A 14,687-nucleotide genomic window follows, 5' to 3' on the forward strand; every position below is an offset into this window, starting at 1 on the left:
ACCGCCCATATAGCTTTGTATTGTGGGATCTGAACGCTCAGAAATGACTGCTGTCTGAGCAATATATTATCAATATTTTATCTAGTTAGAGAAGACCGCGTCTACTCCATTCCATAGAAGTGTTGACCGTAAGTAGTCAGTATTTATTCGTAATTTTACTTTTTGTAGCTAACGTTAGTGTTAATGAGCTAGCAGCGTAGCTATTTACATTAACTAATGTAATGCTAATGAACTGCCCAACATGTAGCTAGCTAGGCTATCTAGTTTGCCTTGAGAGTCAATGCCATTCGGATTCTTTGTAGCTAATGTCTGTCTATGCTCATGCGTACTATAGTAGTAGCAAGACACTCAGGGTGTGCTTTGATGCAATTCATAAAATCTAAAACCTGTGTTGTTGTCCTCCTCCTGAGCCTAACAGAATCGCAGAGGAGATGGAACACGTACATCTTGCTGCTGAGGAAGATGACCTGTACTCTGGCTACAACGACTACAATCCAACATTTGATTCAGAGGTAGCTATAGCTAGCCTAGTGTTTTCTTTTGAATTAGAGTACTACCTCATCTTCACTCTTGTTTTATACTGAATTTGTGATTAATTATAGTATTGTTGAATTAATGTCTTGTGTTTAACAGGAGCTTGACAATGATGCTGGTTTTCAGCAAGCAGTCAGGACAAGCCATGGGAGAAGGCCCCCCGTAAGTGTTATAACAGTGTCTTGACAGTTAGTCAAGATATGGCATAATTAAAGCAATGTGCTAATGACAACTGAATCGAGTTATACATACTTTGTGTTAATTTTATAAGATGACTGCCAAGTTTCCTGGCACTGCCATTGGAGGACGGGCTTTGGGGACCTCTTTTGGAGTAAGTCTATGGATTGTGTAAGATTTGGTTTACTTGTTACATGTTGATTGTAAATCAATGTTTCAATGATGGGTAGGCTATAAAGTAGGGTTGACAAGGAATTACTGTAAGTGTTACTGTTGTTCTAAGTATGGGATGCAAACAAATTGTTCAGAGTGAAGAGGAGGCACATAGAGCCAATGATAATTCAGAAGTTATAGCTTAGAGTATTGTATTGCATTTGAGCATGTTTGATATTTGACACTCAGGTAGAGAGCAGGTTTGGCAGTGAGAGCAGGCTTCTGAAGGTGAGAGAGCAGTCATGGCATACTTGGTAGCAAGTTATGTGAACAAGAGAGGAGAATAGAACCCTTGTCTAAAAAGTATTAGTATTGACTGAATCAGTTGATGGTGTTTTATCTGTTCAAGACCTCATTGATATTTAAAAAAATGTGAGAATGTCTGTCTTTAATGCTGTGACTTGCAGTCTAGGATGCCCATGGCCTCATCTATGGGCAGACCCATGACTGGAGCTGTACAGGTGAGAGCATCAATACTGATCAGTTTCTTTAGTTGTCCTATTGGATTCTTACCCAGTACTATGTGGAGAAAAATGATGCTCAATAACATGGAAATCTGATGCATGTGGGTGTCATTTGTTGTGACAGGATGGAGCAGCTAGGCCTATGACTGCAGTCAGAGCAGCAGGCTATTCTTCAGCCATGACCAGAGGTGAGCTTACTAGGGAGGGCAGGGAGGGAGGGAGGGAGGGAGGGAGGGAGAGAGAGTTGTGGTGGTCTCATACACTCTCAATAGACTAAAGTATGCAGACCTTGTCAGGGATTTTTCTGCCATTGTAATCCTTGGGTGGGCTGCCTAAGCATTTTTTTCAGGTCTCCTAAGTCCAAACAGTGTAAATGTTTTTATACAGTTGAAGTCAGAAGTTTACATTTACATTTACATTTAAGTCATTTAGCAGACGCTCTTATCCAGAGCGACTTACAAATTGGTGCATTCACCTTATGATATCCAGTGGAACAACCACTTTACAATAGTGCATCTAAATATTTTAAGCGGGGGGGGGGGGGTTAGAAGGATTACTTTATCCTATCCTAGGTATTCCTTAAAGAGGTGGGGTTTCAGGTGTCTCCGGAAGGTGGTGATTGACTCCGCTGTCCTGGCGTCGTGAGGGAGCTTGTTCCACCATTGGGGTGCCAGAGCAGCGAACAGTTTTGACTGGGCTGAGCGGGAACTGTGCTTCCTCAGAGGTAGGGGGGCCAGCAGGCCAGAGGTGGATGAACGCAGTGCCCTTGTTTGGGTGTAGGGCCTGATCAGAGCCTGAAGATATGGAGGTGCCGTTCCCTTCACAGCTCCGTAGGCAATCACCATGGTCTTGTAGCGGATGCGAGCTTCAACTGGAAGCCAGTGGAGAGAGCGGAGGAGCGGGGTGACGTGAGAGAACTTGGGAAGGTTGAACACCAGACGGGCTGCGGCGTTCTGGATGAGTTGTAGGGGTTTAATGGCACAGGCAGGGAGCCCAGCCAACAGCGAGTTGCAGTAATCCAGACGGGAGATGACAAGTGCCTGGATTAGGACCTGCGCCGCTTCCTGTGTGAGGTAGGGTCGTACTCTGCGAATGTTGTAGAGCATGAACCTACAGGATCGGGTCACCGCCTTGATGTTAGTGGAGAACGACAGGGTGTTGTCCAGGATCACGCCAAGGTTCTTAGCACTCTGGGAGGAGGACACAAGGGAGTTGTCAACCGTGATGGCGAGATCATGGAACGGGCAGTCCTTCCCCGGGAGGAAGAGCAGCTCCGTCTTGCCGAGGTTCAGCTTGAGGTGGTGATCCGTCATCCACACTGATATGTCTGACAGACATGCAGAGATGCGATTCGCCGCCTGGTTATCAGAAGGGGGAAAGGAGAAGATTAATTGTGTGTCGTCTGCATAGCAATGATAGGAGAGACCATGTGAGGATATGACAGAGCCAAGTGACTTGGTGTATAGCGAGAATAGGAGAGGGCCTAGAACAGAGCCCTGGGGGACACCAGTGGTGAGAGCACATGGTGCGGAGACAGATTCTCGCCACGCCACCTGGTAGGAGCAACCTGTCAGGTAGGACGCAATCCAAGCGTGGGCCGCGCCGGAGATGCCCAACTCGGAGAGGGTGGAGAGGAGGATCTGATGGTTCACAGTATCAAAGGCAGCAGATAGGTCTAGAAGGATGAGAGCAGAGGAGAGAGAGTTAGCTTTAGCAGTGCGGAGAGCCTCCGTGACACAGAGAAGAGCAGTCTCAGTTGAATGCCCAGTCTTGAAACCTGACTGATTAGGATCAAGAAGGTCATTCTGAGAGAGATAACAGGAGAGCTGGCCAAGGACGGCACGTTCAAGAGTTTTGGAGAGAAAAGAAAGAAGGGATACTGGTCTGTAGTTGTTGACATCGGAGTTTGCGAGTGTAGGTTTTTTCAGAAGGGGTGCAACTCTCGCTCTCTTGAAGACAGAAGGGACGTAGCCAGCGGTCAAGGATGAGTTGATGAGCGAGGTGAGGTAGGGGAGAAGGTCTCCGGAAATGGTCTGGAGAAGAGAGGAGGGGATAGGGTCAAGTGGGCAGGTTGTTGGGCGGCTGGCCGTCACAAGACGCGAGATTTCATCTGGAGAGAGAGGGGAGAAAGAGGTCAAAGCACAGGGTAGGGCAGTGTGAGCAGGACCAGCGGTGTCATTTGACTTAGCAAACGAGGATCGGATATCGTCAACCTTCTTTTCAAAATGGTTGACGAAGTCATCCGCAGAGAGGGAGGAGGGGGGGGGAGGGGGAGGAGGATTCAGGAGGGAGGAGAAGGTAGCAAAGAGCTTCCTAGGGTTAGAGGCAGATGCTTGGAATTTAGAATGGTAGAAAGTGGCTTTAGCAGCAGAGACAGAAGAGGAGAATGTAGAGAGGAGGGAGTGAAAGGATGCCAGGTCCGCAGGGAGGCGAGTTTTCCTCCATTTCCGCTCGGCTGCCCGGAGCCCTGTTCTGTGAGCTCGTAGTGAGTCGTCGAGCCACGGAGCAGGAGGGGAGGACCGAGCCGGCCTGGAGGATAGGGGACAGAGAAAATCAAAGGATGCAGAAAGGGAGGAGAGGAGGGTTGAGGAGGCAGAATCAGGAGATAGGTTGGATACAATAAGTATAAGTATATATAAGTTTACATACAGTTAGGATGGAGTCATTAAAACTCATTTTTCAACCACTCCACAAATTTCTTGTTATCAAACTATAGTTTTGGCAAGTCGGTTAGGACATCTACTTTGTGCATGACACAAGTCATTTTTACAACAATTGTTTACAGACAGATTATTTCACTTATAATTCACTGTATCACAATTCCAGTGGGTCAGAAGTTTACATGCACTTAAGTTGACTGTGCCTCTAAACAGCTTGGAAAATTCCAGAAAATGATGTCATGGCTTTAGAAGCTTCTGATAGGCTAATTGACATAATTTGAGTCAGTTGGAGGTGTACCTGTGGATGTATTTCAAGGCCTACCTTCAAACTCAGTGCCTCTTTGCTTGACATCATGGGAAATTCAAAAGAAATCAGCCAAGACCTCAGGGGGAAAAAAAATGTAGACCTCCACAATGTATGCATTCACAACTGTAAGTCGCTCTGGATAAGAGCGTCTGCTAAATTACTAAAATGTAAAAATATAAATGTATACCGCTCAGGAAGGAGACGTGTTCTGTCTCCTAGAGATGAACGTACTTTGGTGCGAAAAGTGCAAATCAATCCCAGAACAACAGCAAAGGACCTTGTGAAGATGCTGGAGGAAACGGGCACAAAAGTATCTATATCCACAGTAAAACGAGTCCTATATCGACATAACCCGAAAGGCCGCCCAGGAAGAAGGAAGAAGCCACTGCTCCAAAACCGCAATTAAAAAAGCCAGACTACGGTTTGGATCTGCACATGGGGACAAAGATTGTACTTTTTGGAGAAATGTCCTCTTGTCTGATGAAACAAAAATGTAACTGTTTGGCCATAATGACCATTGTTATGTTTGTGGAAAAAGGGGGAGGCTTGCAAGCCGAAGAACACCATCCCAACCGTGAAGCACGGGGGTGGCAGCGTCATGTTTTGGGGGTGCTTTGCTGCAGGAGGGACTGGTGCACTTCACAAAATAGATGGCATCATGAGGTAGGAAAATTATGTGGATATATTGAAACAACATCTCAAGACATCAGTCAGGAAGTTAAAGCTTGGTTGCAAATGGGTCTTCCAACTGGACAATGACCCCAAGCATACTTCCAAAATTGTAGCAAAATGGCTTAAGGACAACAAAGTCAAGGTATTGGAGTGGCCATCACAAAGCCCTGACCTCAATCCTATAAAAAAATTGTGGGCAGAACTGAAAAAGAGTGTGTGAGCAAGGAGGCCTACAAACTTGACTCAGTTACACCAGCTCTGTCAGGAGGAATGGGCCAAAATTCACCCAACTTATTGTGGGAAGCTTGTGGAAGGCTACCCTAAACATTTGACCCAAGTTAAACAATATAAAGGCAGTGGTACCAAATACTAATTGAGTGTATGTAAACTTCTGACCCACTGGGAATGTGATGAAAGAAATAAAAGCTGAAATAAATCATTCTCTCCACTATTATTCTGATATTTCACATTCTTCAAATAAAGTGGTGATCCTAACTTTTTACTAGGATAAAATGTCAGGAATTGTGATACCCCTTAGCCAAATGCATTTAAACTCAGTTTATGTAAAGTTCCGACTTCAACTGTAATATACAGTACCAGTCAAAAGTTTGGACACACCTACTCTTTCAAGGGTTTTTCTTTATTTTGACTATTTTCTACATTGTAGAATAATAGTGACGATATCAAAACTGTGAAATAACACATATGGAATCATGTAGTAACCAAAAAAGTTTTAAACAAATCAAAATATATTTTAGATTCTTCAAAGTAGCCACCCTTTGCCTTGACATCTTTGAAAACTAACAATCGCCAAAATAAAAACTAGACAGTTGGGGAGAATTTAAAATTACAAAAACAATACATTTGGCAGTATTAATTTTGTTATTATGTTTAAGTAAAAGAACACAGCATTATCCATGGCAAAATGCATAGATTTCCTGCATAGATTTGCAGAAAACTAGCTTTTAAACTGCAACATTTTTCTCTCAGCTGCATGGCAGAATATGTAGAATCGCAGGAAATTATCTTTAAAACTCCCCAAAAAATCCTCAGCTCCATGGAGAAATTTGTAAAACTGTAAGAAATTGCCTTGAAAATACTAAAATGTGTCTACAGCTGCAAGATGAGGGCCTCTAAATAGTAACCACGCTGACTGCCAGCTGTGCTCATTCCTACGCCCACCACCTAAGCCCCTTTTTTGATCCAGAAAAAAAGCTCCTTGTTAAAATGAGACAAGTACAGAACTTCTCATGCGCAGGTTGTTACCAAAAATGTTTCTGATATTCCCAGGGTCGACATTTGACCCACTAGGTCAGTCCAAAGGACCGGCTCCTCCATTGGAGGGCAAAAGTGAAGATACGTAAGAGTTTGTTTCTGTCTCTGCTGCTTATCCTCATTTCAATATGCAATTCTCAGGGTTTCTCCTATGATTCTGTAGGATAATGAAGGTTAGGACGATTTTGTTGTTTTCAGGCCGGATGAGAAGGTGAAGATCCTGGAGAAGAAGGTGAACGACCTGATAGAAGAGAGCTGCCTGGCGCACGGCCATGGAGACCTGCAGTTGGTCAGTCTCCCCCTGCCTCTTATCTGTACTGAATAACTTACAGACATCGCACACTTAGGGATGTGTGATGTTTTACCTCTGACTGTGTGTGTTTTCTACCATTGTTATTACAGTCCCTTGATAGAGCCAAAGAGGCAGGGCGGAAGGAGAGAGCGCTGGTGAGACAGAGGGAGCAGTCAGGCAATGCAGACCACATCAACCTGGACCTCACATACTCTGTGAGAACAATAACAACTGTCAATAGAAATACTCATCTGTCCACATCACTTGGACCTCACCTACTTGTGACAGACATTGTCTTTTGAGGTCAGTGTTGGTCAGATGTGATCTGAGTTTATATTTTTCTTTTCTTTTTCAGGTCTTGTTTAACTTGGCAACTCAGTACGCCAACAATGACATGTACGCGGAGGCCCTGAACACTTACCAGGTCATCGTAAAGAACAAGATGTTCAGTAATGCAGGTGGGTGGGAGAAGGATGTCATATTTTAGATTAGCCACTAAAATGACAGTAAAACAATATTTTACTTTCTTTCCAGGAAGGTTAAAAGTGAACATGGCCAACATCCATTTCAAGCAGAAAAACTACCCCAAGGCCATCAAGTTGTACCGCATGGCCCTGGACCAGATCTCCAACTCCCACAAGGAGATGAGGATCAAGATCATGCAGAACATCGGTGTGGTCTTCATCCGCATGGGCCAGTACTCTGACGCCATCACCTCCTTTGAACACATCATGAGCGAGAGCCCCAACATTAAGACAGGCTTTAACCTGATCCTGTGTTACTACGCCATCGGAGACCGAGAGAGGATGAAGAAGGCCTTTCAGAAGCTCATCTGTGTTCCTCTGGGGATCGACGAGGAGGACAAGTACATCCCACCCAATGTGAGCACTTCTGTTCTCAAACTTAACATAGTCAGCACAGTGAAGTCCTTAGCAGAGCACTCCAGTGTGCACTCTTCAGAACATGGTAAGTTTAGGCTTTATTGTAGTAGCACTTACTGCATGTTATGCTTCACAAGTCATCCACATTAGTTTGGTTTTCAGGATGACACCCATGCCAACCTGGTTATTGAAGCCATCAAGAACGACAAGCTTCACCAGATGGAGAGAGAACGGTAACTGTCTTATCCGTACATTATATAAAACATAACTGTTCAGCGTTTTCACATCTGTATGACATGTTTGTGCCCACTGGAACCTGCTCTCTTGACTGCAGTAAAGCCCTGGCTGAGAAATTCATCATGACATCAGCCAAGCTCATCGCCCCAGCCATCGAGGCGACGTTCGCCGCCGGATTTGACTGGTGTGTTTTTCCAAACCTGAACACCAGAGGGCGATACAGGGTAAATGTGGTCTGGAGTCCCCTCAGGCAAGTAATGGTAATACTTTGTGGCTGTTTCTGTAGGTGTGTGGACATGGTGAAGAGTTCCCAGTACGTAGAACTGGCCAACGACCTAGAAATCAACAAAGCCATCACCTACCTGAGACAGAGGGACTTCAAACAGGTTGGTGTGAGTGTGTCACCTAGTCTAAACAGTCTTCACCTGTACCACATGAGGGAAAGTATGTATTTTTTCCTTTTCACTCCATTATGTATGCATTTGTGTACATCTCTGCTATATTGTCTGCCTATGTATCAGATTCTCCAATCAGCGGTTTACTTTCACCACGGCTTTTCTCCTCTTCACTCCCTCCATTTTGTTTGTTTTTCTTTTCTCCATCTGCATGGCTCTTAAGCTCGAGGTATGTGGTCTGCTCTTTCGTTTGTATGTGTAATGTCCTTGTCGGGGGTGTGTGTGTGTGTGTGTGTGTGTGTGTGTGTGTGCTATTTGAGCGTGTCATGTTATAGTGATGCTAAGTGATAGGGTTCCTCCAACAGGCTGTGGAGACTCTGAAGACGTTTGAGAAGAAAGACAGCAGAGTGAAGAGTGCTGCAGCCACTAACCTCTCCTTCCTCTACTTCCTGGTAAGACACTCTCTTTCTTATTAATGATATTATATAGTCATATTAGGGAGATCCTCCTTTGTTCAATCACATTAGCATAGTTCCTTGAACTGTATGGCGTATCTCTCTTGGTGCGATGACCTGTGACCCCATCAGGAGAAAGACTACGACCAGGCTGACCGCTATGCCGACTTGGCCATGACAGCCGACCGCTACAACCCAGCGGCGCTCATCAACAAGGGCAACACGGTGTTTGTGAAGAAGGACTATGAGAAGGCTGCAGAGTTCTACAAGGAGGCTCTCCGGAACGACTCGTCCTGCACTGAGGCCCTATATAACCTAGGTAAACTAAACCGTCAGAGCTCAATTCAGCAAGATCATTGTTGGGAGCTCAGGGATCTGCCTACTATGCTGTTATTAATCATGTACTGTCTGTGTTACCCTTTTATTTTGCAAGGCGGTACATTCCATAGCCTCTCTCTTCATCTGCACTTGCCCAAAGGAAACCGCATGATGTACTGTCAATACTCCTCTTTTGCCTTAATACATTCTCAGATCACGCATGTTTCAATGAGTGCCAATTAAGGGGTTTGTTTGTACAAGTAATACCGCTGATCGTCAGAGAGAAGCTTTTGTTGCCAATTTAATTGGGATCTTTTATTTCAGCTCATGAACCATGGGTCCAACCCTTTACATGTTGCGTTTATATATATATTTTTTTATATCACCATATTTGAGAACTAACAATCAAATATAAAAAATGAAAACACACCAACCGTGGCGAATTGGGAAATCTTGAGTGGTGAGACCTTCCTATTCTCACAGTATGTCCTTTTTCCTTAGGTCTTACCTATAAGCGTCTGGGCCGTCTGGAGGAGTCTCTGGACTGTTTCCTGAAGCTCCACGCCATCCTGAGGAACAGCGCCCAGGTCATGTGGCAGCTAGCCAACCTGTATCCTCACAGAATACTGGGTCATTAAGCGTTGCCTAAAAACGATGTTCTTATAGGAGCACTTGACTACAACTTAGAAAGTGTGATCCTTGACTGAAGCTCAGCTTTGAGATGTTGGAGGATCCCCACCAGGCCATAGAGTGGTTGATGCAACTGATCACTGTGACGCCCACAGACCCCCAGGTGTTGGCCAAACTGGGAGAGCTCTACGACAGCGAGGGAGACAAGTCTCAGGCGTTCCAGTACTACCAAGAGGTCAGTCATTCCTAACACACCACTGATCTATCTATCAAGAGAATCCTAGTATCATTATGTTTCTGTCTGTTGTGTTAATGTATGTAACTGTATGGATTCAAACAACAAAGTGAGTTGTAGATGGTATTGAATCAAAGTTAGAGTGCAAATCAAATATTATTTGTTACGTGCATGATATGCAACAGATGTAGACTATTAGTGAAATGCTTACTTATGGGTCAATTTCCAACAATGCAGAGTTAAAGATAAGATATATAAATAGTGACACAAGGAATAAATACACAGTGAATAACGAATAAAAATAACATGGCTATATACCGGGAGTACCAGTACCGAGTCGATGTGCAGGAGTACGAGGTAATTGAGATGGCTATGTACTGTACATATACACTACCGTTCAAAAGTTTGGGATCACTTAGAAATGTCCTTGTTTTTGAAAGAAAAGCACATTTTTGTCAATTTTAAAATAACATCAAATTGATCTGAAATAGAGTGTAGACATTGTTAATGTTGTAAATTACTATTGTAGCTGGAAACGGCTGATTCTTTTCAATGGAATATCTACATAGGCGTACAGAGGCCCATTATCAGCAACGCTGTGTACTACTCCCTTCACAGAACAGTGCAAGAGTGTCTAGTTTGAGAAACAGACGCCTCACAAGTCCTCAACTGGTAGCTTCATTAAATAGTACCCACAAAACACCAGTCTCAACGTCAACAGTGAAGAGGCGACTCCGGATGCTGACCTTCTAGGCAGAGATCCTCTGTCCAGTGTCTGTGTTCTTTTGCCCATCTTAATCTTTTCTTTTTATTGGCCAGTCTGAGATATGGCTTTTTCTTTGCAACTCTGCCTAGAAGGCCAGCATCCCGGAGTCGCCTCTTCACTGTTGACCTTGAGACTGGTGTTTTGCGGGTACTATTTAATGAAGCTGCCAGTTGAGGACTTGTGAGGCGTCTGTTTCTCAAACTAGACATTCTAATGTACTTTCCTCTTGCTCAGTTGTGCACCGGGGCCTCCCACTCCTCTTTCTATTCTGGTTAGAGCCAGTTTGCGCTGTTCTGTGAAGGGAGTAGTACACAGTGTGGTATGAGATCTTCAGTTTCTTGGCAATTTCTCACATGGAATAGCCTTCATTTCTCAGAACAGGAATAGACTGACGACTTTCAGAAGAAAGGCCATTTTGAGCCTGTAATCGAACCCACAAATACTGATGCTCCAGATACTCAACTAGTCTAAAGAAGGCCAGTTTTATTGCTTCTTTAATCAGAACAACAGTCTCAGCTGTGCTAAAATAATTCCAAAAGGGTTTTCTAATGATCAATTAGCCTTTTAAAATGATCAACTTGGATTAGCTAACACAACGTACCAATGGAACACAGGAGTGATGGTTGCTGATAATGAGCCTCTGTACGCCTATGTAGATGATCCATTTAAAAATCATCCGTTTCCAGCTACAACAGTCATTTACAACATTAACAATGTCTACACTGTATTTCTGATCAATTTGATGTTATTTTAATGGACAAAATAGTTTTTCTTTCAAAAACAACGACATTTCTAAGTTACTCAACATTTTTGAACTGTAGTGAAGGTAGGGGTGAAGGGACTAGGTAACAGGATAGATAATAGACAGTAGCATGTGTGTGTAAAATTAGTGCAATAGTTAGTGTAAATGCAGGTAGTCCGGGAAGCCATTTGATTAGCTATTTATCAGTCTTGTTTAAAAGTCTAATGGCTTGGGGGTTGAAGCTGTTCAGGGTCCTGTTGGTTCCAGACTTGGTGTGTTGGTACCGCTAGCCATGCGGTAGCAGAGAGAACAGTCTGTGGCTTGGGTGGCTGGAGTCTTTGACAATTGTTTGGGCCTTCATCTGACACAGACTGGTATATATGTCCTGGATGGCGGGCAAAACATAATAGACTGTAGGTCAAACCGTTCGGACTCTACAGACATTTTTGTGAGAAGACCGATGTCTTATGGTCTGACAAACACCGCTCTGCCACCTTTCACTGCAGATGTGGAAGTGCAACATTGGCGGATGCGGTGGATTGAAACGTGTCCAATGCAACAACAAAAAAACATGCCTCTAGCTGAAACTGACGGATGTTGATGGATTTTCTTATGTTACTTAGATTGACGCACTGGTGCTTCAGTCGACTCAAGGGTGTTAATAAATTCAACTTGAAACATGATAACTAGTCATATAATCTAGTATCCTTAACTAGCGTTGAAAAAGTTAATTCATTCTTCTCTACCTAATAAAAAAAATCTCTCTCCCTAGCTAATAAAAAAATCTCTCTTCCCATCTTCTGAATCATGATTGTAACATCAGTACAGTAGCCTATGCTTTGGATTGGGGAGGGGCAGGTAGCCTAAACGCGTGTACACACTGGCAAAGATTTTCATCTTGCAGGCAGACACTGGAATATGTTTGAGTGACAGAGTGCGAGGTTTGCATAGGCGCTTTGAGTATTTTTTTGTGGGACTAGAAAAAATGCCTGGAATGTAAAATGTTATTAACCGGTTTCCATGCGTTTAAAATAAGTTCTGTTCCGGAACTGTATGGATCACTTTTGTTCCAGATTTTGTTTCTGTTCCATGAAAAAAAAAACGTATTTATTTTTCAGTTCTGTTCCCTGAACCGGTCCCTGGTATTGACGCTTTGCCTGCTTGATGGTTCTTTGGAGGGTGTAGCCGGATTTCTTATAAGCCTCCGGATTAGTGTCCCGCTCCTTGAAAGCGGCAGCTCTAGCCTTTAGCTCAGTGTTGATGTTGCCTTTAATCCATGGCTTCTGGTTGGGATATATACATACGTCACTGTGGGGACGATGTCATCGATGCACTTATTAATGAAGCCGGTGTGGTAATCCCCTCAATGCCATTGGATGAATCCCAGAACATATTCCAGTCTGTGCTAGTAAAACAGTCCTGTAGCTTAGCCACCGCTTCATCGGACAACTTCCGAAATGAGCATGTCACTGGTACTTATTATTTATCCTCCGTCCGTCCTCTAGTTGCACAGGTGACATGCTGGTAGAAATGAGGCAAAACGGATTTCACTTTTACCTGCGTGAAAATCACCGGCCGCTAGGAGCGCTGCCTCTGGATGAGCATTTTCTTGTTGGCTTATTGCCCTATATAGCTCGTTGCATGCAGTCTTAGTGCCAGCATCGGTTTGTTGTGGTAAGTAGACAGCTGTGAAAAATCTAGATGAAAACTATTTTGTTACAGAGTATGGTCTACAGTTTATTATGAGGTATTCTAACTCAGGCGAGCAGTACCTCGAGACTTCCTTAACATTAGAGACCGGCACCGCATGTTGTTAACAAAGAGACACACACCCCTGCCCCTGATTTTACGAGACACTGAGGTTCTGTCCTGCCGATTCCTAGGAAAAACCAGCTAGATTTATATTAACCATGTTCTCGTTAAGCCACGACTCAGTGAAACAGGATATTACAGTTCTTCAGGTCCCGTTGATAGGATAGTCTCGAATGGAGCTTGTCTAGTTTATTCTCCAGTGGTTGTACATTCGCCAATAGAACAGAGAGAAGAGGCGGTTTATTCACTCACCACCATAGTTTCATCAGGGTGCCCCGACGTAACTCAATATCGTAGTCTTTTCCTCTTCCGAGGGTCGGGATTAGGGCCTGGTCCCGGGTGAGTAGTATGTAATGTGCGGTCGAGTCATTGAAGTAAAACACTTCATCCAAGTCGAGGTTAGTGATCGCTGCTCTGATGTCCAGAAGCTCTTTTTGGTCATTGGAAACTATGGCTGAATCATTATGTACCAAAAAAGTTATCAGCGCAAGAACATACGAAATAGCATAATTGGGCAGGAGCTTGTAAAATGGACGCTATACATGCCAGCGCCATTGTGTCCCGAAAAGAAGTTGACTTTGTGCTAAATCTGAACATTCTCAATGTGGTCCCTTGTTCAGTCCTTCAGATATTTCCCCTCCAACATTGACGTTATTGAGTGGCTGGGGGCCTACTACATTGACACTCAGTTCTGTGAGAAGGCCATCCAGTACTTTGAGAGAGCCACACTAATCCAGTAAGTCTCTAGTCCTCATCTCACAATAATATCAGTATGTATGAGTCTTGAGTTTGTACATCATAATGTGTGTAACAAGTAATATCCTTTGGGACACGGTTATGTTGTATCATGCCCCTGCACTATTGATAACTTGTCATGTGGTTTCAGGCCAACTCAGGTGAAATGGCAGCTTATGGTCGCCAGCTGCTACAGAAGAAGTGGTGAGTTTATCATCCACCTCAATTATGGCTAATTACATTTACATTACGTTTAAGTCATTTAGCAGACGCTCTTATGATGACTGATTTTAATTTTATTGTCCAAATGATTTGGTCCTCGCCTTTACAGTGTCGTGACATGACATATTCATCTAATGACTGTTATGCATCGATTCAACTAACTATGTTTAATTGTTACTCAAATCAATTAATCATGTAACAATTAACTCATTAGGATTTTGGGGCACCACGGAAGAAGTTGTTTAATGATTTACCATCTCCCAAATTAAACTCTAGATGATATCTATCGATAGATGTCATTTATTAATCATTACCTCATATCAGTCTCATAATTCTGAACGTCGCATACTCCTTACATCTGCACAAACCCCAGCTTTACTGATAATTCCATACCACACAAATTGATTTTAATTGTTTATTTACTAACTAAATGATAACACAGGACACACACGGTATAGGTTATTGATTAGAAACTTCATGAGATGAAAACGGGTCCCTAGTGGACTAACGACAACATGACTGCTTGTTTATCAAGAGGAAAGAGAAGAAAGGGAGACAACACTTATACACTTGTAACTATGCTCACAGTAATCCTAATACTTTGCCCCGAACCACCGCCCCTTTGGGTAAGCAATAATGAATGTATTTACGTGTTGAATGTCTTC

The 14,687-nt window shown here is 43.5% G+C and overlaps 1 protein-coding gene across 11 annotated transcripts in view; it reads left to right on the top strand.

The window, feature by feature from the left end:
- Positions 1–9: 9 nt before the first annotated feature.
- Positions 10–14,687, top strand: part of ift88 (intraflagellar transport 88 homolog) — a 30,152-nt gene continuing 15,474 nt past the window's right edge. For 5 of the 11 annotated variants that reach the window (XM_014173975.2, XM_014173978.2, XM_014173977.2 and 2 more), the window contains exons 1-21: positions 10–128; positions 419–512; positions 634–696; positions 806–865; positions 1,114–1,152; positions 1,332–1,385; positions 1,513–1,576; positions 6,318–6,387; positions 6,501–6,591; positions 6,705–6,809; positions 6,950–7,052; positions 7,129–7,475; positions 7,638–7,708; positions 7,810–7,896; positions 7,999–8,104; positions 8,473–8,559; positions 8,695–8,881; positions 9,382–9,490; positions 9,595–9,745; positions 13,686–13,801; positions 13,952–14,004. In XM_014173975.2, the coding sequence (XP_014029450.1) occupies positions 432–512; positions 634–696; positions 806–865; positions 1,114–1,152; positions 1,332–1,385; positions 1,513–1,576; positions 6,318–6,387; positions 6,501–6,591; positions 6,705–6,809; positions 6,950–7,052; positions 7,129–7,475; positions 7,638–7,708; positions 7,810–7,896; positions 7,999–8,104; positions 8,473–8,559; positions 8,695–8,881; positions 9,382–9,490; positions 9,595–9,745; positions 13,686–13,801; positions 13,952–14,004 (2,044 nt within the window). In that variant the 5' untranslated portion in view covers positions 10–128; positions 419–431. The remainder of the gene's footprint in view (positions 129–418; positions 513–633; positions 697–805; positions 866–1,113; positions 1,153–1,331; positions 1,386–1,512; positions 1,577–6,317; positions 6,388–6,500; positions 6,592–6,704; positions 6,810–6,949; positions 7,053–7,128; positions 7,476–7,637; positions 7,709–7,809; positions 7,897–7,998; positions 8,105–8,472; positions 8,560–8,694; positions 8,882–9,381; positions 9,491–9,594; positions 9,746–13,685; positions 13,802–13,951; positions 14,005–14,687) is intronic. The other 6 variants (XM_082968804.1, XM_045707228.1, XM_082968806.1 and 3 more) reach the window with 4 other exon arrangements.

The sequence above is a fragment of the Salmo salar genome, chromosome 25, assembly GCF_965601325.2.
Source record: "Salmo salar chromosome 25, fSalSal1, whole genome shotgun sequence".
NCBI lineage: Eukaryota > Metazoa > Chordata > Actinopteri > Salmoniformes > Salmonidae > Salmo > Salmo salar.